The sequence below is a fragment of the Platichthys flesus genome, chromosome 16 (genome assembly GCF_949316205.1).
Source record: "Platichthys flesus chromosome 16, fPlaFle2.1, whole genome shotgun sequence".
NCBI classification, from domain to species: domain Eukaryota; kingdom Metazoa; phylum Chordata; class Actinopteri; order Pleuronectiformes; family Pleuronectidae; genus Platichthys; species Platichthys flesus.
The window spans coordinates 7,807,952-7,835,884 of NC_084960.1; the positions used below are offsets into that span (position 1 = coordinate 7,807,952).

Here is a 27,933-nt window from a genome sequence, read left to right on the forward strand (position 1 = left end):
GTCGTTGTGGTTCTTTAGTGCACAGTCTTCATTAAATCCTGATATAATAATGTGGTGCCTATTTGCCAGAAAAATTAAGAATTTCCTTATTTGTCAAATTTAATTAAAGTATAATTTAACAAACTGATGATCTTCTGATATTCCTCCTCTAAAATGACATTAAACTTTGTCCTAATAATACAATTATTGAGTTCATTTTTCTTATATTATTACTTTAGTCTTGTAATTTTTAGACTTTTTAACTTTATTCTAAAAATCTCACTTTCCTATTCGCTTCAAGCATTCCTCATGCTCCATCGTACTACAGAGACTACACAGGACGGATGAATCTATGAGTTGCTGCAAAGATTTTAAGATATTATATTACTTACGACATTGTACATATAAAGTCGGAATTGTGAATCAGCTCTAAAGGGGGAACAAGATCTAAATCTCCTTGTCTGATCATCTTAATCCTTCATATTGTAAAATATAGTCACATTTGCTTATGGCACACTTGTTATTCAAAACAGGATTTTTAACAGGCGATAGACTGACTGTCTCGTACTTTAACACAAATACTTATTCTGTATTGCTGCACTGAAGCACTGCACATTCATCTGTGATGAGTTTTACAGTCAGGGGTCAGAGGTTCATCTTATTCATGACCCACACGTCTCATCTCATCATCAGTGATGTTTCCTCTGTCTAATCATTGGAGTGTATGGTACGTATGGATAAGCCTTACGGGGATGTTCCCATATCACTAACACCTCTGGGATTAGCAGCCCTCTGACGGGCCAGCTGTTGATCTTTTCGCTTCATCTTAAAGCTGCGTATCTCTGACAAGATCTGAAAGCTTCTAAGTCAGTACGTACTACAGCAAAGCTGAATATTCAGCACTTGTACTGAGGAAAGACAAAGCGACAGAGAACAGCTGGGTTCCTTATGCAATTGTCAAGACGTAAATAGTAAGGGACGCATGTTTGCAGCCATGCACACCCACACACACACACATACGCACACACACACACACACTCATAATCAGGTGGCATTGTGGTAATCGTCTGCTGTTTGGATGCTTGACAGAAACATCAGGGGCCAAAGCAGTCTCTCTGCCAGCTACAGGGCATCTGACATAATCCACACACACACACACACACACACACACACACACACACACACACACACAGTTGACGTCAGAGGGTTTAGGACACATGACATCACAACACACACAGACTTAATCTAGCAGAAAGAGAGAGGACACCAGAACATCTGTTTACATGTTTAGACGATGGAAACACCTTAAAGTCCAACTCCAGCTCACTTCATGTGTGAGGAGAATATAAAATATAACAGCACTAGAACTAAGCTTTCTGATTCCAAAGACACTTGAGTTACCAATAACAGTTGTATTGACATATTTGTGGGAGCCATGCCTAAGACTCAGTTGTTGACTAACGTTCTAGGGCTGGCGATGGAAGGAGTTGAAGAGCAGTACTGCCTGAAGCACATATTGTCCTCTATAACCTTCTCACACTGATACAGCTCCAACAACAGGGGAAAACCTCCTACACAGATTTGGTTTTGCACAATTCATAATTTAACACATCGAGCTCTAACATTTGGGAACTCCGCAGTCATGCTGTTAAGTTTTGTTCACCCCTGAAGGGCTTGTCCGTTCAATATGGGAAAATGAAAGCGAGCTACTGAGACTCGAAAAAGATTTTTGCATTGACTTTAGGGAATATGGACAATCTGAGGAGTTATGGCTTAATCATGGTTAAACCTAATAGTGATAATTAATTACACATTAAAAGTCTTGATTTGCATGAACAGATGTCATCTTTTACAGGCAACATGAAGTTTATCCTGGAAGTCGCCTCAGATCACAAGAAGATTGCTGGTTCAAATCCCAGTTTGTTGGCCTTTCTGTGTGTTTGCATGTTCTCCCCTTGTCTCTGTGTGTTTTCTCCGGGTACTCAAGCTTTCTCCCATAAGAGCCAACATGCAGACTGGAGTTAGGCTAGTTGGATACTGATAGTAGGTGTATATGTGAGAGTAAATTGTTCTCTATATTTTGGCACTGTGTCATGCTGGCTCCCTCTCCAAGGTGTAACCCGCCTCTCGCCCAATGTCAGCTGGGATTGAATCCAGCTCACCTGCGACCCTGAAAGAACAAGTGGTATAGAGGATGGATGGATGAAAGTAAATTGTGGTTAGAATTGTTGCCATTGATATGGGCTACAAACTTGGCCCGATACTTAAAGTTTAACTCATCAAATTTGTGATTAGCAGTTGCACCATCGGATGTACTGACAACTACACAGAATGAAAGTCCTTTGATTGGAGGTTTGGTTTTGAACTTTTATTGTTGAAACAAAGTCCAGGGGTTTTAGAGTAGATACTTTCTCTCCACCGCTGCAACCACTGATTATACTGAAAAACCCAACCACAATAACTATTCATGCGCGCGTGTTTGTCTCGTGTCTCTCCCTCGGCACCTCAAGTGTTTTCTAACTGGAAACAGCCCCGATGGCAAAGTGGGCCAAATGATATCAACCTGCCCAAATCAATTTTTATCCACCCAATTAAAGACTAAAATGGTCCAACTGGGCGGGCACCTGCCAACTGGGGCAAACAGCTGCGCCAGGAAATATAATTTCAACCTCCCCAACATCCTCCAAGCACGTTATTTTCACAGATGGCTATAGAGGATTACCATGAGTGTAATTAAGTCCTCTGCTTCTATGGGCTTTAGCTATCCATCTCTCTAATGTACTCCATAGGCTGGATGTGCCTTCTCTAATTTCCTGGGTTTGTTTGCCAATCGACAATAAGCGCTTGTGTAAAGCTGCACTCCTGGTGCTCATCAACACTAAGGGATTTATCAAAGAGATGATTATCATCAAATACTGTGGGTGAGCTGATTTGATCTTGAAGGATGTGTAAAGTATCGGGAGCTTAATGATGCTCAAATTACTGTCCAGCTCGTCACAAACAGCCATGAGTTCAACTTTATATAGTCACAGTAGGATATATATATATACATGTGAATCTGTTTATACATGAATAATATTGCTTTTAGCTCTGGTCTGGGGCAACATACTTGAAGTCCACCTATTTTTAATATTCATAGCCTGTTTACAAAGATGCAGAAACACTCTATAATGTATTAATATATTGATAGACTATTACTTTTACTTGAATACTTGTGTTGTTGCTACAGTTACAGTGGCGCAGTGGCACAGTGGTAATCACACTGCTTATACAGTTGAAATATTGAGTTATATCCCATGCTCACATTAACCAAATAGAGAAAATTACATTACCGCTTCTAGCTGCTGTTTTTAATCTCTGTAGTATTTATTATTTGTTATGCCAATCATGGCTGTGTTGTGTTTATATTGTGTTTTTATATTATACTGGAAACATTAGCTTGACCTGTAAATCCTCAAGGGGGCCCCAGTAAATGGAGTCTGATGCATAAACAGATAATGAATGGCCATAAATTCAGTTGTAATATTATATGTCATCATAGGAGACCTATAAATGCTTTGATTATATACTTGCTTACAAAAACATAATAAACACTTTAAACTGTGGCTGAGATTAATAAATTATAGTGTTTTATCATTTACATGTATGTGTTTTAAATGATAAATGGGGGATTTAAAGTATCAGTAGGTAATTTAGTTGTTAGTGGTTCCTATGGATAGTACTCTGTGTGTGTGTGTGTGTGTGTGTGTGTGTGTGTGTCTCTATGTACATGCGTGTGTGTGTGTGTGAGAGGGCGAGAGCGAGATGGCCACCTGGGGCCTGTCCTCCTTGGTTTCCATGGCGATGTCACAGTGATTAACGCGCAGGTATGATACCGGCCAGTCGTCCAGTTCTCTCACAAGTCAGTGGTTTAATAACCACGCTGGGGGAAGTGGGGGCTAAAACGGGGACGGCAGCAAAGCACTGTGGGAAGGCAGGTGATAGATGAGCGGAAACGTTTCCTTGCTTTGCTTGAACTTTAGTAATAGTTTGCTTGAGTCTTTGTAAAACTGCCCCGTGTGAAAATCCAGTGCAGTAACACAACTTGTGTAATTATTCACCGCTGAGCCGAGTCAGACGTGTCAGCAGCAAACAGGAAAAGTGAGAAAGAACACTTAAGATATCCTTAAGCAGCAATTACTCTGTGCGTGTCTCCTGTTATAGCTCTACCTGCTCACTAAAGGTCTCCTTGTTTTTGTCCCTCTTGTTGAAGCTTTTATATTTAGTTCATTCCTGACTGTTCCTAATTGGACACATTTGCAGCCCTTGATAAAGACAGATTCTCTTTGTGAAGACACACATGCACCTTTGTTACAGTCTTATCTCCTCTTTTAATGATTCAGTATTTTAGATCTCCATGTTTTTTTCTTCTCCGCTGGGAGCTGATCAGTGCAACCACAGTCTCTGAGTTCTGAGCTGAAGCTGATGGGGGTTAAAGGGTTATAGAGGGTTACAGGCCTGACTCGAAGACATCCTTAGGAGGCTTCACTTTATTTTGCTCATCCAGATTTGTCTGGTCAAGCTCACAGCTCTCATATGATGTAATACAATGAAAACAGGTCTTGTCAGTAAACAAGATACAGTACCTGTCACCTGCAGAGAATTTTATCAGAATGAAGTGAGTGTTTTAAACACTTTTGAAGACTTCATCATAGGATGATCATGGAGAGAAACTCAAAAGGAATAATGTAGTTTTAACCTACTGCAAAAATAACATTGGAATTTGAATTTATAAAAGTACCACCTAAAGCTCAGCTCCCAGGTCTGATTGTGTATGTGTGTGTGTGTGTGTGTGTGTGTGTGTGTGTGTGTGTGTGAGTGTGTTAATATTGTAGAGGTAGTTGTTGGCTGTGTTTACATTCTGTATGTAGTCATGTGTGTTGGCTTGGAATCGGCACAGTGCCAAGCCTGGCCTTGAATCACCCTGAGTGGGATCCTCCACTGCCTCTTGACTAAGTCAACTATCCTCTGAACAGCTCAGCCACTCTCGCAGCTCAATTACCAGCGAGCAGCGATGGAGCCATCAGCACCGGTGTCTCTTAACGGGGCCCGACACCGGCAGCCGCAGAGACCTCCAGTCGGATGGAGGACCACCCAGGAAGTGATGATACTCTCACAGGTTGAAAGGCTCCGTGTGAATATAACAAAGGTTCAGCTGCAGCTCGTGTCAGAGAGAGGCCCACACACACACTCACACACACACACACACACACACACACACACACACACACACACACACACACACACACACACACACACACACACACACACACACACACATGCATATGAAAGCCAGCCTCATATCCCAGTCAGTCTAATTAAATGCTGTGTTTGATGATGAAAGTTGGGCTGTGATGAAAGGGTGCGGGGTGTTCAGAGGAGCAGTGTGAATGCAACCGAACACTGGATCGCTCCTCCACCGTTAATTAGAGCACGGCAGGGAAGGAGTAGGCACCCGACACAAGTATCTACCCGGTTTCACTTTACTGTGTACCTTTTTGTGTGTGTGTTCCTCAGTGGTGGGAAGGTACTTTCAGAGGGAAATACTTTACCACCACAGCTGTAGTCACTGGTAACTTTTCAGATAATGATTTCACAAATGGGATGCAATGCGTTCAAAGGGAAGGACCCGGCTTTCCCCTGTGGAGTTTGCATGTTCCTTCTGTCTCTGCATGTTCTCTCCGTGTACTCTGGCTTCCTCCCACATTCATGAAGACATGCAGATTTGAGACTCTGTCCATAGTGTACCCTGTACCCATGAGTAACGTCATGGGGACCGTGAGATTGACAAGACTGTAAGGTCCCCACAATATGAGTAATACATGGACACACACGCTGAAACAAAACAGTCCAGAACACGTGTTGAATACGACTCCTCCTTTGAAATCAGTGTTTCTGTTTGCTGCCTCATTTACACACGATAAATGTGTCTTGTACATAATGAGGCTACAGTGGGAGATTGTGAAGGCGACGGTCCATTAAACGCTGACAGGTGGAGAGAGGGAGAGACATGTCATCCTGCTAATTAGATCAGCGATTGATAGACAATACAACGGTTTCTCCTTTTACAGCCACAGCGTGAACAGGCACATGACCTGCAGATAAACAACACAGTCATGGTTGTGAGATAATAGCAGAGATGATAATGAGCTTTTTTTCTAAATCTGTGTTTCCCAGCCTTTCGCCTTCATCCCACTGTTGATATATCTCATGTCAGCTCCTTCCAACCACTGTCCTCCCTCCTCTGTTCTCATGGACTGAGTCACTGCTTCATTATTGTTTTTATCAGTGTCAGAAGACAGATTAGGTCGTGCTAGTGGCACAATTGATCGCGTGGAGGGCAATCTCAACCCGGGTGCCTGTCAGGGGCTGTACTTGAATAGCGCATTGTGTATTTGAGTTTGTTATTGTTTGTGTGTATGTGTGTGTTTGTGTTTGTGTGTGTGCTCGTGTGATTGAGTGATTATAGACAATTTATTATTTGTCTATTTGGCATAAGTGAACTTAAGCTGATATTTTGTAGCAGACTAAAAAGGTTTTAAACACAGTAAATCATCACTTTGTTTTGACATATTTAGACTGAACTTCCAGTGGATCTGTGATTTTTGCCAAAATACATTTAGTTTTTCACTTACTGTGTGTTTCAGCTCCTTCTTGATTGTAACATTTTCTTGAATTTATGATTTTTTTTTTTACATGAGATTTATATTGAAGGATTTTACTAATTCCCTTCTTACTGGCTTTTCCATGTTATTATTTAGCTTTACATGCAAAAGCGTCTGAAGCTGCATAGGATCTATTTTATCACCTGAGTATAATACAAGTATCTTTTGCCCCAATGATAATAAATGAGCTGCATATTGATAAGAAGAACAACATAAAAAAGTTGTACTTTCATACTATTTTCAAGCAGAATTGTCAAATATTCCTCGTATGACAGAATACATTTAATATTTTTGACTTTCAGACTGTTAGTTGGATCCAAGAAGAAGGAATATTCGCTGTGGTAATTATTCTCTCTCTTCCCACATTTCATGATGAATCTTTGAATCAAGAAGTAAATCAGCAGGCTAATCAATAATGAAAATGCTCATTAGTGGTAGCCCTAAATGACTTGAGGTGATATTGTTAATGTGGCAGCTGAAGAGCAGATGATTTGAAGATCTTTTCTGAAACGCTCCCGATGGAGATGAAGCACAGCGTAGACTGCAGCAGTGTACAGTGGATGTGAGGGGTTAGTCACACAGACATTTGTAGATTCAATATTTCATATTTGTCGCCTGCCCCAAAATACAAACCTGCTGTCAGTCACGGTTAAGTGTAATTGCGTCTATTTAAGTCTGTGTAATTGTGCGAGTGACAGTTTGCCTGCACAGTGTGGACACACGACTGTTAGCCGGGGCCCACGGTGGCTGGCTGCCTGGCTGACTGTGCAAAGTGTCAACTCTTGGCCTGGAGATTTGGTGTGACTTGGATTCCACCCACACACCCACAGAACAGACACCGTCTCTGACATCCATCTCCTCTTCCGTCCATGTGACTCTGGTTTGCCTCTCGATCTGTTGCTGCAGTCCTGACTTTCTTTTTTCCCTCATCTTTTTCCTTTCTCTAAACCAGTCGGCTGCTTGTTAACACAGTACAAATCTCCCCCTGTCTGTTTCTCCTTCACTCACGTGCAGACACTCTCTCTTTGAGATGGTCATTGATGAAGTGGTGTGTGGGTGCGTCTCCACCACAGGTCAGATCTGCTCCACCGGGGCTCTGGGCAGCGTGTGTTTGGACTCTACTCACAACAGACCACCTTTATCTGAGAATCCTCTCAGCGGCCTTTTCTTCTCTTTATTTTCCGCCGAGCAGCTGAACTCCAGCCTTGAGGAGAAAGAACATTGCATCTTTTGTCTTGCTCCAGTTTGGCCCCATGGTGCTCACCTCTTCTGTTAGTTTACCTCTAGCTGCATGCTCTTTGATGCTGCGCTGTCTTTCATGCAGATGCCTGCCGTAAGCCTTCATTTTTATTTAACCACCACATTTATTCTCTACTTCTCTTTCTCCATCTCTGTTTGCTTTCTCTCCGCTGACTCAATCCATCATAGAATCCTCTGTAAGACATTATCACCATGGCAACTGTACAGTTGTTCATTTGTCCCTCATCCTGACACACACACACACACACACACACACACACACACACACACACACACTAACAAACGCACACACAGTCACAATCACATGAATCTGGTCTAACTACTTTTAGATTTTTTTTGTGTTTGTTGATGATAAATTCCTCTTACTGATGTCTCGGGATCATTTTGCGAGAATAAAGTGTGTTTGTGTGGCACCTAAATAGTTCTAATGACCGTCGGGAAAAACAACAACTAGGAAAAATCTCATATGAAGCTTCACTGCATCAGATCATTTTATCAAATCAGTTATCTTGACTATTTATGTGTTTATTTATGAAGTCTTAAGATGTCTAAATCCATAAATATAACTTTTGCCCCACTGTTTCCATTAGCAGCACTTTGACCATGATGCGGGCTAACATCATCTTCTTCTCTGTTTAACTCTTTCATCTCTCACATATCACATCAGCAATTATTTAATTATTATTATTAATCCTTCCAAAAACTGGCTCTGGAAATGTTTTATAAGGAACAAAAGCACATTTGTTCATGTTAAGGACAGACTCACTGTAATTTAGTGAGAATCATAGTTGTTTTTCACTTGTAAACCTCAGTGCAGCTTGAAGTTGGGGATGTGTGTGTGATTCCATACAAAGGTGACATTTCACTGGACTCTGCAGAGGCTGCCCTTGCTTGTCTTCATCCCAGCGGCTCTGGGGAGATGCAGTGTGTTGCTTGGGGACACTTCAGTGAGCTGGAGGCTTCTCATCATATACACATCAAATCAAACATGGAGGAATATCACAGATTGAATAAAGTCCTTTGCCTACATCATAAGAGGAAATTACACATTATTCACCCGAACTGCATGAAGCAGTTAACCAATTAACCTCAGATATGAATCACATCAGCTCTTTTGCTCTACGCTTCACTTTTAGTGACCATAATGTCTGATTAGTAATATTGTTACTTCCTGCGTCGAGGTGCCCGTCAATGCCTGATTATAATTACCCTATCCTCAGTTTGACTCATTGTCACTCTGCTCTCATCTTTCGACTTCTCCCTCATCTTCTGCTTCACGGGGCTCTCGTTACGCTCCGAGGAATTCGGCAGCGGCATCATCTCGCCTCACTGCAGCCATCTTCCCCCCTGGTTTTGCCTCAGCAGCTCTGTCTGTTAGCGTCCACGGTTTGTCCGCTGGCGTCTCTGCCCAGCGCCGCATGGTGTCCGGTGTTTAACCAGCTGAAAGAATGTTTGATAGATACAGTCTGAAGTGATGTCTCATCAAGCTGCTTGGAAATACAACATTCTAGATACGCCACTCCACTTTCTGATGTTTGTTTTTTATGTGTTTTTGCAATAACAAAATAGTATCATCTGTGCTCCGTGTTTGACTGTGAGTCAGGGACTCGGGTGCCTCGTAAACAGATCACCTGAAACAAACCTAAAGGGAAAGTGCGGAGTTGTGATTGGCTGCATGCTTGTTTTCATGTAGCAAAACAAAAGCAAGGACTAGATTCCTTCCATCTTCCCCATGGACGGATCACTGAACACGTGCCGAACCAAACCCAGGGGGCCAAGCCCTTTGGCACCATGCCCTCTGACTCTGATGGAGGAAATCAAAAACATCTACAACTCTGTGTTGACTTCACCATAAAAGATATGGATGTGGCGGCGTGGGCCAGAATGAAAGCTGCCATGTGTTCCACCTCTTCACGCATTTTCACGTTTGATATTAAGCATACTATTATGTTAGATACACAATCAAAACAAAGGAAGGAACGCGATCAACCTCTTTAAATCCTTCAAGGTGCAGGAAACAGCTCGCAATCTTTCTTACTGGTAAAATCCAAAACGTGAAGTTTATACTGGTCTAAGCAGGGTGTTTATGGTTCCTGACCTAAACTGTGTAATGCTTTACGTGTTGCTGTATGTGATATGCCGTCATTAATTTAGACTAATAAAAATAATTAAACTTATATATATATATATATATCTTATATTTATATTGAGAGCTAGAAGATGGACTGGTTACTTTGGGTCAGATGAGGTGAGAAGAGACTAAATAAGGTTGCAACGTGCATCCACACTTTTCCAGGGTTTTTGCTCCAACTCAAGGCTCAAAGATGATTAAAGGCATGTGTACACTAACACACACACACACACACACACAAACAAACACACACATGCTGCAGTTGAGGGCAGTGAACGGATTGTGTCTTTGTACTCTGCCTCTTCCTCTTCCCCTGAACCGAGTCGAACACACTAACTGGTTTGATAGAAAGCCAAACATCAGACCAATGAGATAATTTTTTGCCACAAGGTGTCAACACTGTTCTCTGTTTCTCAGAGAATAATTCATGGATCTACATGAAACAAGCCTGGCATGTTCACAGGACCGGATGGTTTCCCAAGGGAAGTGTTGAGCCTTGGCCGAGGTTCCCACTCTCAGTGCGCCATTCTAGTTGCTATTGCAGTACAAATTGGATTTAGCTCTGTGATGCTGGTGGTACAGGTTCCTGATACAGAAGCTGTCATATCGTAAATTGTCAGCTCGGCCGGTTTTGCATCAGCTCGCTGGACCGCAGGGAAAAAACGGATATCGACCCAACTATAGGTGTGAGTGGAGATCCCTCCACTTTCATTTTATCTGTGACTCCAAAGAGCACGGGGGAAATGAATACAAAGAGAAAACGACACCGGGTAAAGGTGAGAATATATATGAAGGCAGCAGGAAGATGAGAGAGGGCGGAGAAGGAAAGTGAAAAACATCCAGGTGCTCGCTGACCAGCGACGTGGAGAGAGGAAGAGGGCTGATGGAGTCAAAGACAGAGAGAGAGAGGAAAGGAGGCACTGGGTCCTCTGTGGCTGTCTGTTGTTCACTGAGCAAGCCTCCTGTGAAAAGTTGAAACGAACGAGCGTTGGAACGGTGTGGAGGTGAAAATGGGATGCGGGTTGCAGGGGGAGAGAAGACGCAGTCAGGACACAAGGGGCCTGACCACTGAGCCATTTGTTGTTTTCTTTTCTGTCTCGAGAAAGGCCTCCAGGAAAAGATCAAATATGGACGAGCTCACTTAAAGGAGAATGATGCAATTTTTTTCAGATTATTCACTGATCCTCTGTCAGTCACACCCTTCAACTTCCTCTGTTTCCCATACACATGCATCTCCTCTACATCTATCTATTCGCCATCCTCTTCGTGGGTCATGTTACTTGCTTGATTAAGTGTGTTTGTGTGCTCTCTCCAATGATGCGGGCCCACTTACACAGTCAGTGGCCTGTATAATTACACATGCAGCCGTTCTGACACATTTCAGCTTGATGGAGGCGATGCTAGTGGGGGGTTGGGGGGGGCTTTATCCAGCCTCATTTGCAGGGTTTTAATTACAGCCACGTTTATTTTGTGGTGATTGTAGGAATTAGCAAACCTGGAAAATACTAACTGGAATACATATGAATCGATTTTTCCAACAAGTTAAAAAGCTTGGTCAGTGCAGATTGCAGGAGAACCCGCTTGAGATGCTTTGACCCTTCATGCAATGTGAGCTGCAGAAAACATTTAAAGACTGATAACATCCAGATCACTACTGTCGTGCCTGTCTTCTTGAAAGCCTACCACAGCATCAATCCCCATTTCCTTCATTACAGCTCAAAATTTGCCCAGCCCCGGTGCCAGATGTTCAGTCCAAGTTAAACAGTTGCTCAGTTTTCGCATTGGTCCTGGTTCTACAGGATCGCTGTACAGTGTTTATTTGTGCCGGAACATTTGTAGCCTGAATCGGGGAGAATTCTGCTGGGCCGGCTTCCAGGACGACAAGATGGAGATAACTGACACCGAGCACGAAATCACATGAACCGTACACGTTCCCACGCACCGATAAGGACCTGACAAATCCGTTCCAGCTGGATGTGTCTTTCTGTTTGTTTATTTGTTTCGTTCTTTTCGGGGGGAGGGTGGGGGGGGGGGGGTTTGTCTTGGATGCTACGATGGACACGATGTAGAATAGTTAGTATTAGTGTGATTTGTAAACTAATAGTTCAAGCGAGACGATCGTTAGACACGAGGAAGGAATTTCAACGACGGTGGAACTAAGCGACAGGCGCAGTGACAATCAGCCCTTTATGATCTCTCAACCTCCTCCAGCAAGGCAGCACACAAGGAAAGAAGTCACAAAGTAAAACAGGAAACAATCAACTGAAAATAAAAAACACCAAAACACAAGAAAACAAGGCCAGAGTCCATAAACACAACGATGTGTCCTACAAATGGTCTAAAAGGAATAAAAGCCCACAGAAAAACACAGCAACGACTGATTCTCAAGGCCAGCTTCACTAAACTTTGAATAAAGAGGTGACTGCAGGTCAGAAAGAAGGTTTCAACCAATCAGCCTCACCATCATATTTTCTCCTCCCTGCCCAGGACCCCAGAAGCAAGCACAAGTTCAAGATCCACTCGTACGGCAGTCCCACCTTCTGCGACCACTGTGGTTCGCTGCTGTACGGCCTCATCCACCAGGGGATGAAATGTGACAGTGAGTACACGCTCTCTCTCTCTCTCTCTCTCTCTCTCTCTCTCTCTCTCTCTCTCTCTCTCTCTCTCTAAGTGCATGCACCTGTGTCGAATGTGCTGTGCTGGTTTCTGTCGGCCCTAATGAGAACAGATGGGAATAGACTTGTTCTGTACTACACTCTGCTCCATCTGAGGTTCGGGCCCACTCCACTTGCCCTACCTGCCGGGTCCTCTCTGCGTTCCCATTCTTTCCACCCACATCCACCTCTTTGCATGTGTGACCCAATCCTGTAATGAGCTTTTCCCATTTCGTTTTCCGCTCCTTTTCCTCCTTACTTTTCTCGTTCTTCACTCTCCTCTATGCCGATTATTTTCCCTATACTACCCCACTTCTTCGTCATCTTTTTCCCCTTACATTACATTTCTTACATTCCTCTGCCGACCCCCCGGTTGTTTCCACTTAATCTCCATCACCCTCCATCCATCCCTCCCTTCCTCCCCCCTCATCTTCCTCTGTCTATCTATCTGCGGGACTCTGGTGGCGGCCTCATCGCAGATGGTAATGGGAGCACACCAGAACAAATTGATGCGGGGAGGCCATCGCTATTACGAGATGCTTCCCCGTCTCTCGTCCCTCCTTGTCTCCTCCCTGCACGTCAGCTTGACAAGCCTGCCGAGCCAAGGGAGGAGGCAGGATGGATGGATGGATGGTTGGATTGGAATTACAGAGGGGAAGAAAGGGAGAGAAAGTTAGAGGGCAGAAAGGGACAGAGGAGGAGACGAGGGGGAAGAGAGGAACAAATGTTCACTCTCCCCTCTGGTCGCTCATCTGTTGTGGAAGTGTGTGTGTGTGTCTGGGGGAGTGTGTGTGTGAGATTAGAAGAACAAGCAACACAAATGATTTAATTAAAGGCCAACTAGCCTCTTCATCATTTGTTTTACTTATGTGTATTGTTAGATACAAAATAGAAAAGTTAAACAAAAATTATATATTTATACATTTGAAATCCGAGCAGGTGTTTTTTATTTCTTCAGGTTCAAGTTAGATTTGAGAATAAACCACAGCTCTGTGTCCTCTTGAAGACCTCTACTCTTTTCTAGGAATCTGCTTTCATTTGTTTTATTTATCTTTAATTCATTATTCTGTTAAAAAATTCATTAGAGCTCCAGCTGCTTCATTTTGTTGTGCAACTCGTCTTGTGCATTTTCTTGAGAGGCAGAGAATTTTCCACACATCTTAGTAAATCCTGCTAAATGTACAAGCACACTCATATTCTCCATTCCTTTGTTTGATTCACCCTCAAATGTGTAAGCGATAAGGAGGAGGAGCCTCGTTTCAGTGTTGACCTGAGTTTCACAGTAACAATCATGTGTGTTCCCCTCTGATTTGTGTCTCTGTCCAGCCTGTGACATGAACGTGCACAAGGTGTGTGTGGTCAACGTGCCGAGCTTGTGTGGGATGGACCACACAGAGCGCCGGGGTCGTCTCTTCCTCAAGATCGAGGTCAGCGGGGACAGGCTACACGTCACAGGTTGGTCTGAAACTCGCCTCTGTCAGGTCAGGGGTCAAACTCTCCAGGACTATTCTGGGATTCTTTTCACCTCATACAAATCTTTTGAGCTACTTCTTCATGTATTCAGACCATCAGATAAATCACTTGGCCCCATTCAGTGACATATAGTTACATATTGCCTTTTGACTTAACACTTAAGTATGGATTTTTTATATGAATATGATTTTTCAATGTAGCCAGTTAAGATAGATAGATTACTTTATTCATCCCCGAAGGGAAATTAAGTCGTCATAGCAGCCGGTACATTTGAATACATTTGAATACAATAAAATACAATACAATAGAATAAAATATAAAATATAAAAAAGTTTACTTGAGTTTACTTGATTTCTTTATTTAAGGCGATATAGTCTAATGTGTAGCAATTAATCATATTTATCCTCAATACAGTGTAAATCTTAATCAGCATTCAAAGCAAGTAATTATAACTAAAGTAAAATAAAGATTATAATTCAAGTACATTCGAACTGTATGCGAGAGAGCAGTTCACAGTGAGCAGGTGTATGTGACGTCCTCGGGCACAGAAAGGATTTGGCTGATACACAGTCACTGCAAAGAAAGAGCAGCTGAGAAACAATGATGAAACGTTTCAGTGCATCACAGACAAACGACTCACTGTCTTTTCGTAGTTGCATCCATTGCCTCCAATAAAAATCAAACTGTCTCAAACTGTCAAGTCAGAGTTTATTATAGGAGTGAGACCTCAATCGTTCTCTCACCTTCACCAAAAGCGTTGGGATCATAACTGAACAAAAAGTACTACTACTGCCTAGTTGTTATTTTACTGCAATATTGGGCAAAATGATAATCATTAATGTTTAAGTGTTTTGCCAAATATGTCAATTATGGCTGAGTGGTTAGTGTTCATACAGTATAACAACACTGTTCACAGCTGCACTTCCTGCTGTGTGACCTTTCCTGAGAGAGTGTTGTACCCTCTTCACTGTTCCTCTGTGCTGCCAAATAAAGACCATAAATAAGCATATTTATTTTTTTGTTTAAAAAGAGATTTAAACTTTAAACTCAGAGTAGGAGACATTCCGAGCTGGTCGGCTGCTGTGCTTTTCCCTGAAGGGATGGGGAAAAAAAATCCAATCTTTTCTCAAATCTGTAACAACATTAAGATTTAAAGCACACTGGTTTCCATCTGCGTCAGCATAAGTCATGACGGCATTCATGACGTGTGTCAGGTGTGTGTGTGTGTGTGTGTGTGTGTTATCCATGTGTACATTTTCAACACCACCTAATTATCCTGTCAGTCAAAAGCAGCACCTGGAGTGGAGAACTCTCCGGCGTTCAAATGCCTTTGGTAGAGAGAGAAATCCCTGCTGGGTCACATCCACAACCTCTCTCTCTGTCACACGCACACACACAAACGCACACACACACACACACACACATTCACACGCACACACATGCACATGCACACATAGATGCAAACAAGCAGCATGGCGAGACAGGGCTGGACAGGGAATATTAGGAACATGCTGAGGCCAATGAAGTGTTTCTAACTCAGCGGGGATCAACCTGTAATTGTCTGCCCTTCAAGCAGCAGTGACGTGCATGTGTGCGTGTCTGTGTGTGTGTGTAGGTGTGTGTGCGTGTGTGTGTGTGTGTATATGATTCATGGAGAGAGAGGTATATTCAAAGTTTTCACAGTAGACTTCTATAATTTGTTCTCTCTACTTCCATTGCCCAGTTTATCATTTTCTGGTGATTCTATTCTGCTCAACACTAAACTCCAACATCCAGCTCTTTCTCCTGTTGTACTGCTGAACCGAACCCAGGCAGCGACCTGTTCTGCTTAATGTTCGCGACTCTCCATGAATCTGACTGGGGCGTGTGATGGTGGTGACCGTGGTGATGAAGACAGGGGCGACAGCGGTGGTCCTGTTGGCATGGTTACCTCAGTCGGACAGAGCTGAAACTGAGCTGGCTCATTTTCATCCTCAGAGTGGGAGAGACGGCTGTTAGCATGTTAAATTGATGTGCGTTTTCTCCCCCCGCACCTTGTGTTGTCCTTGATTTGATGCGTGTACACACAAACACACACACACGGACACACACACGGACACACACACACACACACACACACACACACACACACACACCAAACCACCCACCAGTGTTCCAGTGTTTATCAAAGTGTTGCTGCCACTTTACACTGTGTCAACTTCAAGGAAACATACGACAGTATGTTCCGCAGCACCTGCTACTAGCATATGTGATGCCTGCTATTTCAAATAGTCTATTTTCTCTTCTTCATCATCATCTGCTTATCAGAGCTGCACATGGTCATTTATTATCCTTTAGGCTGTTGATCAGGATTTCATCATAATGTCCCTGATGTCACGATAACATCTTTAAGTTGTTTGTCTTGACATTTAAAGTGGTATGAAAAGGGCTGCGTTTGAAATTCTGGATTTACAAACTAAGTTTTATTAATTTATTGTCTTATTAAGTTTTGTCAATTGTAATCCATGGAGCCAATCTTTAGATAAACTGTAAATGGCTGTATTAATCTAATCCACACTTTGGCTTTATTTGTGGGGAGCAGTCATGTTGTGTATATTTATACACTCTATGTGATAGACATACTGATTTGTTTTTTGTAGTTTTAAGTCAATCATGTTGGCTTACTGTAGCATATGTACACATTCAAAAGGCAAAAAAAAGCCACTTTTCACATTAGACACAGTCATTTGATTCATTAGTAAGTACAAGGTCTCTATCGTAGGTGCTGCTCATTGCATTCCAGAACCTCAAGATAGAAAGAAATGGTAAAAGAATGAAAATGATGGAGCCAGACAGAGAAGAGAAGACAGAGATCAACACTGAGAACAATCCAGCTTGAAGAGACGGCAGCTGTGGAGTTTGTTGTGCTGTATTTTTTTTTTCCTCTTCCTCTATAATGGCAGCGGACTGAACAGTGGAGCCTCAGCTTGTCCTCCCGCTCCCCTCTGGCTCCCACAGACAAGTGGCGGGCCTGTGTGGTTCACCGCACCGATGTGAACTTGATTAAATCTTTCCAACCAAGAAAACAGACACATCTCCCAGGCTCTCACTACCCCCCCCCCCATCCCACCTCGCCTCCTCTCTCCTCCCTCCGCTTTTCCCCCTCTAACTCTATTCTCCATTCCTTCTTCCAATATTGACATTTCCTGTTATTTTCCCGTACCTGCTCCTCCGAGACCTCGGTGTGTCTTCCCCTCTTGTCATCCATTTTCTCCCTATACTTGCTGAGCTCTGTCCATTCACTCATTTCTTGATTTTCTTCCTCAGTAACAAATCAACATCTGTTCTTTCTCATTTCATCCTCTTTCTTTCAACCAGCCTGAATCATTGCCTAGTTGAGTGACTTGTCTTTTTCTCTATTGTTCCTTTTCTTCTTCTTCTTCTTCTTCTTCTTCTTCTTCTTCTTCTTCTTCTTCTTCTTCTACGACCTGTTTTGTTCCTCCTCTTGTTCGGATTGTTAATCGTGCTCTTTATTTTTCTCCCTTTTACCCTGATTACCTCCTTCATCCTTTTCTTACTCCTCCCCCTGATCACTGTCTCTTCTTGCTAAAGTGACTTAAATAACCTACGGACACATGCAGACGTTTATTTTCGGAGTTTTAAGAAAAGGCAAACATGCAAACATCCCTCCATGACCTGTCTGCACACAGACACACACACACACACACACACACACACACACACACACACACACACACACACACACACACACACACAAACACAAACACACACAGGGCAAATGAGGATCCGGCCAATGTGAGCACGCAGCAGTGAGATTTCCTACAGCTGACATGCCTGCCCCAGGTTTAAAGCTAAAGTTAAACAAGAATTTGTTTCATCCTCTGACACAACTCAGCACCATCAGGGCTGCGGTACAGACAAAAGCCTCAGGTCTGATATTAGGCTTTTTCTTCCTCTTGGCTTTTCACACACATGAGAAACATAAATGTGTCAATATCTGAAAGAAAGAAAACACTAATACTGAAAAGGTCTGGTTATTGTTACCGTATAATGTGTTGTCTTTAAAATACACTTGATTGCAAGATATATAGATTGTACATAAAGAGTCTCTTCTTTCTCCCACCATCCAGAAATGAGTTCAACGTTTCACCCTGTTTTCATAGCATACTCTTTTTTTATTAATTATTATTAAACACTTACAGCAATGGATAAGAAATACCTGAAATCATATACTTTGTCTTTTTAGTTTGGTCCCTGGGATTTGTGACCTACAACTCGGCCAGATTGAGACACTTTGGCTTTACTTTTAAGGAGCCGTCATGTCGTCCATCTTTGTTCACAGTCTACAGCCGCATACCGTACATGATATCGTGCTAATAGACAGATGCTGAAGCTCACAGCTCCGAGGCTAAAAGGTAGCATCCTAGCCAGGAGATAATCACTTGCAGAAGAAGAACTTCAAAGGGCAAAATTATCATACAAATACAATTTCCGTACATCTGACAAGGCTGCGGTGCATATGCGTGGGAGGGTGTTTAGTTTTCGCCCAGTTTCATTATCAGTGAATCTCAGCTGAAGAAATTGTGTGAGTTTTTTTCTGTATATTGGTTTCTGCTTTTGATGAATTATGTCTCTCAATAATTCACTTATTCTTATAAGTTGTTCAGTGAATTGTATTCTTTGAGAGCGGATGGATTTTTTACCAAAACACAAAGCATCACTGACGCTTCACTGAAAAGTGTCTTGCCGAAGCCCAGTCTGTTAAATCTCCACATTACACTTCTTTGAAGCAACAAAAAACCAAAACATTTAAATTTTTCGGTTCATCCCGGTTCTCCTGCTCCCTCCACCGTGACGTGTGCATGCAGATGCCTGACGCTGCACAGCAGGGATCCATCCTGCCCCCGTTTGGCTGCGTGGCTTCTCCTCCGCAGATTATCAGACATCCACTCTGTGCACATGGCATTGTTATGCAACTGCACATTTGAATTTCAAAAACCTTTTCGGGAGATTGCACTGACCTGTCCCACCACAGCCCTGCACTCGCCTGCCCCAGGATCCAAAATGGTGTCATCTAATTGCTGTGGCAACCTTTTCTTTGTTACGTGATGAAGGTGGCGAAGATATTTTTTTTTATGTTTTAAGAAATGTTTGCAAGCCTCTGCAGACTGAAGTTTAAATTCAGTCTATCTTTTGTAGAGAAGCTATTTAGAGCTGATGTTGTGTTTGGTAGTAACAGTAGCATTAAGAGCAGAGAATAACACGTATCACTTCAGGTAAATTATCTGAGATACAAGACGATAAATAACCGTTTTGGAAAAGAAAGAACTTGAACTTTGTCCTTCATTATCTCTTAAGCACAGAGGATCCAGACTAACGGTGTCGGCTAAGTGCCGCTGTTGTGTTTTGTTGAGAAACAGAACATTTCACTTCTGTGCGTGGGATGGATTCAGACAGAAGCAGAGTGGATGGTCTGTGGTGGTCCAGCTTCTTCTGTGACACGTGTGCGTAACGTAAACACCGGCTCTAATCAAGTTAACGGAAAACGTAATGTGTGTCTGCATTTTCTCTACATCATGACAGATTTACATGTGTGATAAGAGCAAAACACACACACACACACACACACACACACACACACACACACACACAAGACGTTCACACACTAATTGTATTGATAATAACCTCATAAGGAGGAAGGAGAGGGGAGGAAGAGAAGGCAAGCAGCTCCTGTTGTATCTAAGCAACAACAGAGAGAGATGGTCCTTGATTACCACTGATGGTGATGTTTTATTGTGTGTGTGTGTGTGTTAGTTAGAGAGAGAGAGAGAATGGGAAGAGAGCACATTCACATATTGTGCACACATACTTCACATTAACTATTCAGTGTTGTGTGTTTCTATACATGATGTGTTTGCGTGTCTGTGTGTGTGAGTGTTGCCTCATTAGTGTGTTTACAGGCTTGTTCAAGTAGCTTTGGTGTTGTTTGGCTCCAGCGTTGCCATGGAAGTGACTGTAACGCTACCACAGACAGCGGAGGGTTGGATGTGGATGAGAGGGATGCTGAGATTTTACCTTCTGCTGCTTGTGTGTGCGTGTGCGTGTGCGTGTGTGTGTGCGTGTGAGTGTGTGTGAATGAGTATTGGATCAGAAGTGAACTATGAGGTTCATGAACATTCATGAATGTTCAGAAGCAGAACATTCAAGAACAAGGTCAAAGCTTCTGACTATGGATTTTTTCCATGAGATATTTAGATTTGAATGAGACACTACACTGCCCTCTACAGCACGAAGCTTAGCCTGAAACAAATGTGATGTCATGAAAATATTCAAATATATCCGCAAGATTCCGCAACTTCCCATCATCCTTTGTGTTTTTAAACCCACGGTTATAACTGTAATTAACTGTCTGTACTTTTCCTTCCAACTAATCTTGACAAATGTTTTACTTTTATTAAAGTTCATTAAACATAGTTGAATTAATGTTAAAGCACAATAACAGCATTTATTGTTCATGTTTTCACCATTCACTTTTCTTCTTCCTGTGCTCTTCAAGGACCGCAAACCTTAGTGTCCCAATATTTTGAGAATAAACATTTAAAGTATCAAAATAATCATAACGTAAATAGCAGAACATTTCCATGTTATAAAGAGGAAGTAGATTTTGTCCTTATTTTGACTTCATTCACTATGAACTCTGTTTCCTCCCTTTTATTGTCTTTACGCTGCGTTTTTGCCTCATTCTGAATTCTCAGTCCCTTTCAAACCCGTTGCCTTCGAACCGTGTTGTCACATCCAGTGAAGAGCAGGACTAAATGTCAAAATAAATACGATTACAACTCACAAAGACGCAGCTAGACGAGCTGCGGTGACATTTGTCTGGTGTTTCTTTTTGCTTTGTGTGCTTAGCCGCTGTTTTAATGACGACTCAGCCAACATGTGAGTTTACACTGACTCTCATTCAGTTTCCTCCTGATTACAGTGAACTAGGCAGAGATGGAGGCTGGAGCTGAAGGGCACCGTTTGAGAGGATTGGTGTGATCCTGCTTTCCATCTGTTATAGTTCTTTCTTTCTGTCTTTCTTTCTTTCTTGTATTTTTCTTCCCTCCTACCACCTTCTTTCCTTCCTTCCTCCTTTCCTGTCCGGGGGCTTCCACTTGTTGTGTGTGTGCTGTTCACATGATATTGCTAAGTGGGGCAGTGATGGAGTCGGCCCCACGGCCACTTACAGTAGATGTTGTCGCCATGGTGAAGGTGACACGCTCACGCCATCCCGTCCCCCTGCTCCTGTTGCTATGTTACAGTTTTTTTTATTTCTTCCAATTTGACAGTTATGACACAAGGACACGTCACGCCTCCCTGACATTATCCACTCACCTATTTCTTAACAAAGAGAGAGAGAGAGCGAGAGACAACTCTGCAAGAAATCCATTCACTCCATTCTATCATCATCACTGGTGTCATTGACTTGTTTTTCTTTTTGTATTCATTTGTGTTTTATTTTGTCTGTGTGCATGTACGCTAACACCCACACTGTAAATTGCAAGTGAATTTATGTTTGAGCCACTCGTTGAACAATGATGAGCTGACCCATCTATCTATGGACACTAAGAAGATGTGTTAGATCAGTAATTTAAGTACAAACGTTAAACACAGAGAGGTCATTTTCATGGGACCCAAGCCCTTGAGTCTGTTTGGAGTCATGGCATCTGAATGTGACACACACACACACACACACACACAGACACACACACCTCTTAATGCCGTCTATGTCGTCTTCCCTTCTCCCAGTGGGTGAAGCCAGGAACCTGATTCCGATGGATCCAAACGGTTCATCAGACCCGTATGTCAAACTCAAGCTCATCCCAGACCCAAAGAATGAAACCAAACAGAAGACCAGGACCATCCGCTCATGTCTCAACCCCCACTGGAACGAGTCCTTCAGCTTGTGAGTCTAGTCAATTTAAGGGTGTGTGGGTATGTGTGTGTGTGTGTGTGTGTGTGTGTGTCGAGTAAAACGGTATAGTATAAAAATAAGCATTTGATTCTTGCAGTCTCCATCCTCACGTGTCCTTTTCCTTTTACTCTTACTTCTCAGTAAGCTGAAAGCGTCAGATAAGGACCGCCGTCTGTCCATCGAGGCGTGGGACTGGGACCGGACCACCAGGAATGACTTCATGGGCTCCATGTCGTTTGGAGTGTCCGAGCTCATCAAAGCTCCAACATGTGGATGGTCAGTTTGTTTCACTCACTCTCAAAGAGAAAAATGAGTTAACCTCAAGTTCGGGTTCTGAAGTTTGAGAGACACAGATGTCTCATCCAACCTGCTAAGAAATGATCTCTTTGCATGATGCATTTGTACAGCTTAGTTCAGAATGTCATGCCGCGCACGACTTTTGTGGTTGAAGGTCAAAGGTCAAGTTCACTGTGACTTCATATGAAAATAATGTACAAAGACTGAAACTGCACTGGAAGAGCGGGGGCATCCAAGTGCAGGGAGGTAATTCTACTTTTTCCAGTAAACTTCCTGATCTCAGCCCTTCTCTTACTGGTTATATAACCTTCATTTGATCAGATCAGGTCCCATTGAGATTTAGATTGTTCTTTTAAATGAGATCAGAGTTCAATTAACAAACAATACAGAACAATGAAGAGCGGTTATATTCAGTAAATAACAAAAACAAGAATAACACTAAAAAGCAGATTCTTTTAAATCTTCCAAACGTTTACAGTGAAGAAGGGATTACAGTAAAGGGTATGATGTTCTCTTTAAGAGAGCAGGTGCTTTACTTTGAAACCTGTCTCTCTCACATCAGTTAACTTGCCTCTACACTGACCCCCTCGATTGCATTGTGACTTCACTTTAAACCAGCAGCGCATCATATCACAGTCGTTCACTCTGGAAAACAGCACCTGCCTGCGTCATTTCCTCGTCTCTCAGTCTCTGATTCCCCGTTTTGTCTCGTCCCGACAAACACACACTCACAGAGACATCGCAGCCGCTCTTCCACGGAAACGTGTTAGCATACCTGCCGCAATTTAACCTAAACCCAGCTTGATCGACTGCTGCTGTGAGGACAGTTACAAGCTCCAGGAAATGCCTGCCCCGTAACAACGCCTGGCACACTAGGCCCTGAACCCAGCAAGTAGAGTCAGGTTGGTGCTGCTGACAGAGAGCAGACCTGCAAACACTCAAGTAGGCAGCTATTTATGATCCACGTGGTGCAGAAAGGCAAAGATTCATAGCTGTGAGGGGAGACAGAGGAAGAATCACATGGATCAAAGATTAAAAGTAAATTTTAAATGCGTAGTTTCACAGCCCCGGGGATAAATTAAAGAGCAAGCCTTCACCTCTCTCCCTCTTTTTGTTTGTGTCAGGTACAAGCTGCTGAACCAGGAGGAGGGGGAGTACTACAACGTGCCCATCCCCGAGGTGGACGACGTCGACCTGGAGCTCCGACAGAAGTTTGAGGTGAGGACTTGTCCGATTATGACTTTGTTACATTTAATATCTAATAGAAGCACAAGTAGATTTCCCTTTTCCACACTCACTTGTATGTTTTCCTCTCTCTCCCCTGTCACCATGGTAACCCTGTCCCATTCCCACTGGTGATTTTCCTCCTGTGCGCCAAGCAACGGAGATCACTGTCTCCTGGCGTTAAAGTGAATGCTCCTGATTTTTATGAAAAGTTTCACCAAAGGCACAAGGTTACAGTTTAATGAAGAGAGGCACAAAGACAACAATGGAATCAAGTCTGCAGTTGCACATAATAACTGTCAACACTCTCAAATCTATTCTATTTAACAGTCCTACATTAGATTATCCAAAAACAAACAGACCCATGTGATATATTTTCTTACATGATACAAATATGTTTTTAGCAATGATTAAACTCAGAGAAATCCCCAATAAATTGTTTTCATTTTGGTCGCCTTTTAATTGCATCATTATTTTATTATGATATAGTGTTTATCTCTTAGTAAAACTGTTCCTGTGTTTTGCAGGTTAAATCCAATCAACTAAAATCATATAATATCTCTGTTCTACCTTCCTGACAGAAAATCACATTATTACAAAAACAACCTGAGAGATAATCAGAGGGAATGTAGTTTTAATTATATGATGATTTGAACATTCTCTAATGAACTTACAATAGTGTAAACTAAAAGTAAACATGATATTTATTGTGTAAGTCGCTTATTTGTGTGAAATGAATTAAAACATGTACATAATTTATTTTTTTATTAAATAAACATGCGAAAACACTGATATGGTCCTTTATGAACTCAAAGGAAAACCGTATTGCAGCTAAGGCTCCCTCTAGTGGCTACTCTGTTGACTGCAGGTTTCTGTTGACTCACGTTAACTCAATACATCATCCACAATAAAAGTCACACACCTCCCATTACTCCCATAACATTAACACACAGTTAGAAGCCAACAACATAAGCAATTTGCGAAACATTTATTGGATTTAAGTAGAGAAAGAGGAGTTCAGTTGTATCCTTGTCCTGCTCCTGGTGTTTTATAGAACTGGATGCAGATGTCATCTCCTTACAGCGGCTCTCAAGACTTCCTGTCTGGTTGTTGTTGTTTTCTGCTTCTCGTTGTACTGTACAACAATGACCTTGACTCTCCTCGAGGCTGCCGTCTTCACACAACAGTGCGGTTGCCGTGGAAACTAGTGTGCGCTACGGGCCAGATGTGACAGAAAAAGATTTAATCTGTTTTCTAGTCGTGGCTTTGACTCACTTTGCTGTTTGCGGAGTTTGCGATCGAAACAAATCAAAATAACGACTGATCACTTCTCCGCGAGCATTGGTTTGTTGTTTTCCATGTTTTGTTCACAGCGAGTCACACACGCACACATCAACTTCCCTTTTCACAGGACTAATGAGTGAGTTTCTTCTTCTTTCCAGGCCTGCCAGTTAAATATCCACTATCTCAAGGTAGCCGCCTGCTTTGTCTCCTATCGTTCCCCCCCCAGCCTGCATCACGCTCACTTGACGTTCTGCACTGGGATTGTTTGTGGAGCTCTGCTGGGCTTCCACAAATTAATCTGATTTACTAACAAAGGCTCATCTCAGCAGCTTACAGCTGAACCGCCTTAATTTGCTCATTCGTATTTACACATCAAATTAGAGTTACGTGCTTTTTGTTAATTCTAATTCCTCGTACACACTTATACCACTTTGTCCTGCTTTTGCATCGTAATCACACACCTACAGATATCGCCACACATTTATCCCCCACTGCAATGGGCAGATCAACCACATCTGTCATTTGCAGCCAAGGTTTTAATATTAATATTAAAATATAATTTTAAGAGTGTTGCATGTTAGCTTTAAATTACTTCCTATCTTACACTCCCTCACCAAACAGCATTATTGTTAGTAAATTCTGGGACCAATCAGGCCTCTGGTGCTGTCATGTTCTGTCATTGGCCAAGAGAACATCCCACCTGCTCCTCATTGGCTGATAGTGTTGTCCACAGCTCGTCCTCTACTAGTCCTGTGTGGACTATAGAAGGCTGTTAGGACATGAAGCATGGACTCACCTGTTCACTGTAAGGGTATGAATGAATGCACAGGGGGTGTTGGTGTGCATGCTGAATTTCTCCACACGATGGCAGTGTTCCATTTACTGTATAAGATATAAGACGTGTGGCTGCACTGTGTGTGTTTCTATTTACAACTGTGTGTGACCACTCTGATGTGAATACCTTTGCTCGTGTTGCAGCAGGTGGAAGTGTTTTTGTGAACCGATTGTATGATGTGAAGTGTTCTCATTTGTACGGAGGTAATTTGTAGCAGTAAAAGAAAGTGTCATTTGAAAATTACCACTAGATGTCTCTGTAGTGTGTGGAGGCTGTAAAGAGTGTCAACACAGGATGAAAACATTGTTCAGATGTTTCTTGATCACAGAACTTTAACACATAACCAAGGAAACATCACATTTTTTTTTGTGTAGAGCTGACATAAACAAACATTTTTACTTAAACTGTTATCAACACACACACACACACACACACACAGACACACACACACATATACACACACACACTTGGCTAGACATAAACTAGAGGAACATCCCTCTGGCAGTGCATTGGAAGGGTTTGTGTCACAGGCTCCCAACGTTTTTGACCTTTGATTCTTGAAAAATTAAGCAATGTGAACATGGGCTATGTAAATATCTAGGAGTAAAACCAAAAAGTAATTTTTCCTCTGGGTTTTGTCATTTTAAGGATTTTTAGAGGCTTGGAGGGAGTGAAAATATCCAGTATTTTACAAGAAAAATTAGAGAAAAGCCAGAGAAAAGTAAGACTTTCATTTTTTCATTCATCTTTTTTGGGTAGTCTCAGATCTCCTGTGGGATTGTGACCCATGCTTTAGAAACTCACCACACATTATAATGAAAACCCCCAATAACAACTCAAATATTAAATAGTAATTATTGATACGAGAGGTAGAAATAATCACATTTGTACCACCATTACTGTAAGAATATTAAAGTCATAGCTTTTAAAAATACAATTGATATGTTCCTCTTCTTTGTTGTATCACTTAATATTTGTGTGTCGGCTATTTGTCTTTCCAGCTGAAAATTACACCTTAAATGAGTTATGCAATAAGTGTTATTATGTATAACAGCAGCATTTAGAACCAGCACCACGCTGATGTTATTATAATATTTTCTCAGTAAGTGACCACCTATTTAAAGTTAATGCTGATGTGATGTTTATTGACCCAGAGGTGTTCACGTAGAGAGCCACTTAACCGGAGGCAAATAAATAAACGGCATTTATATCGTCGAGTGTATTTCCAACCAAGAGCAGTGAACTTAGTCGGCCTGGCAACAGCCTCCCAGTGGCCCCGCTGGTCGCCTGCTCTCCTCACTCTATCTGACAGAAACAGACGACTGCTGGAGCCATGAAGGGAGCTGGAAGAGTCCTAATTGTCATTTTTTGTTCAAAGAGACTTGGCAGGCCGGTCATTATAACAACAGGGAACCTTGCAGCACTGGCACCCTGCCTGCTGATGGCTCCACCTCACAATTTCTCCCTAAAACGCACCAATACTCAGATCCTGGATGAGTAAAACAAAGAAGGTGGCGTGTCAGTGTTAAAAATAGATCACTATGTTCTCTCTCTATAGAGATAGAGCAGAGAAGTATGATTTGCCAATGTGCAGCTAACCAGGTATCATGACGCCTCGTAGCCAATGATAATGTTATAATTGCTGATAGTTAAACAACCTTATCATTATGTATAAGGATGCAATGACCAGCGTGCAAACATATCTCAAATGGGAATGAAAAATGTCATAGAAATGTCAGTTTATCATATTTAACCACTGACTGTATCTAAAGATGGACAACGCATCACTACTTCCTCCCTCCATCTAGAAATCAAGCCAAAATATCCCTGATACAAACGCCGCCATCTTGCCGATGTAGAGCCAGAGTCTGCAGTCGTGATTGTTGGGGGGTGGAGCCGTAGTAGCGAGGTGTGGACCGTAGACATGCTTGACCAATTAGAGGCCTGTCTCAGCTGTCATCATGATGTTTGACCCCATTCTATATCATCAAATACCCAGAAAAATTTAAAACAAACATCAGTATGATACAAACTATTTAAAATGACAGAAACCATCTTTGAGAAAAAGGTATTTGATGTGTACTTTATGTTTTTTATTTCGGGCCCACCTCTCAGCTAACATGGATAGTAGTTTT

General features: G+C 42.3%; 1 protein-coding gene across 2 annotated transcripts in view; it reads left to right on the forward strand.

Annotated features, from left to right (window-relative positions):
- prkcab (protein kinase C, alpha, b) overlaps positions 1-27,933 on the forward strand; it is a 79,969-nt gene that overhangs the window by 44,360 nt on the left and 7,676 nt on the right. The window contains exons 4-9 of one of the 2 annotated variants that reach the window (XM_062408779.1): positions 12,562-12,673; positions 14,055-14,183; positions 21,993-22,149; positions 22,300-22,434; positions 23,580-23,673; positions 25,122-25,151. In XM_062408779.1, coding sequence (XP_062264763.1) covers positions 12,562-12,673; positions 14,055-14,183; positions 21,993-22,149; positions 22,300-22,434; positions 23,580-23,673; positions 25,122-25,151 — 657 coding nt within the window. The remainder of the gene's footprint in view (positions 1-12,561; positions 12,674-14,054; positions 14,184-21,992; positions 22,150-22,299; positions 22,435-23,579; positions 23,674-25,121; positions 25,152-27,933) is intronic. The other variant, XM_062408778.1, reaches the window with a different exon arrangement.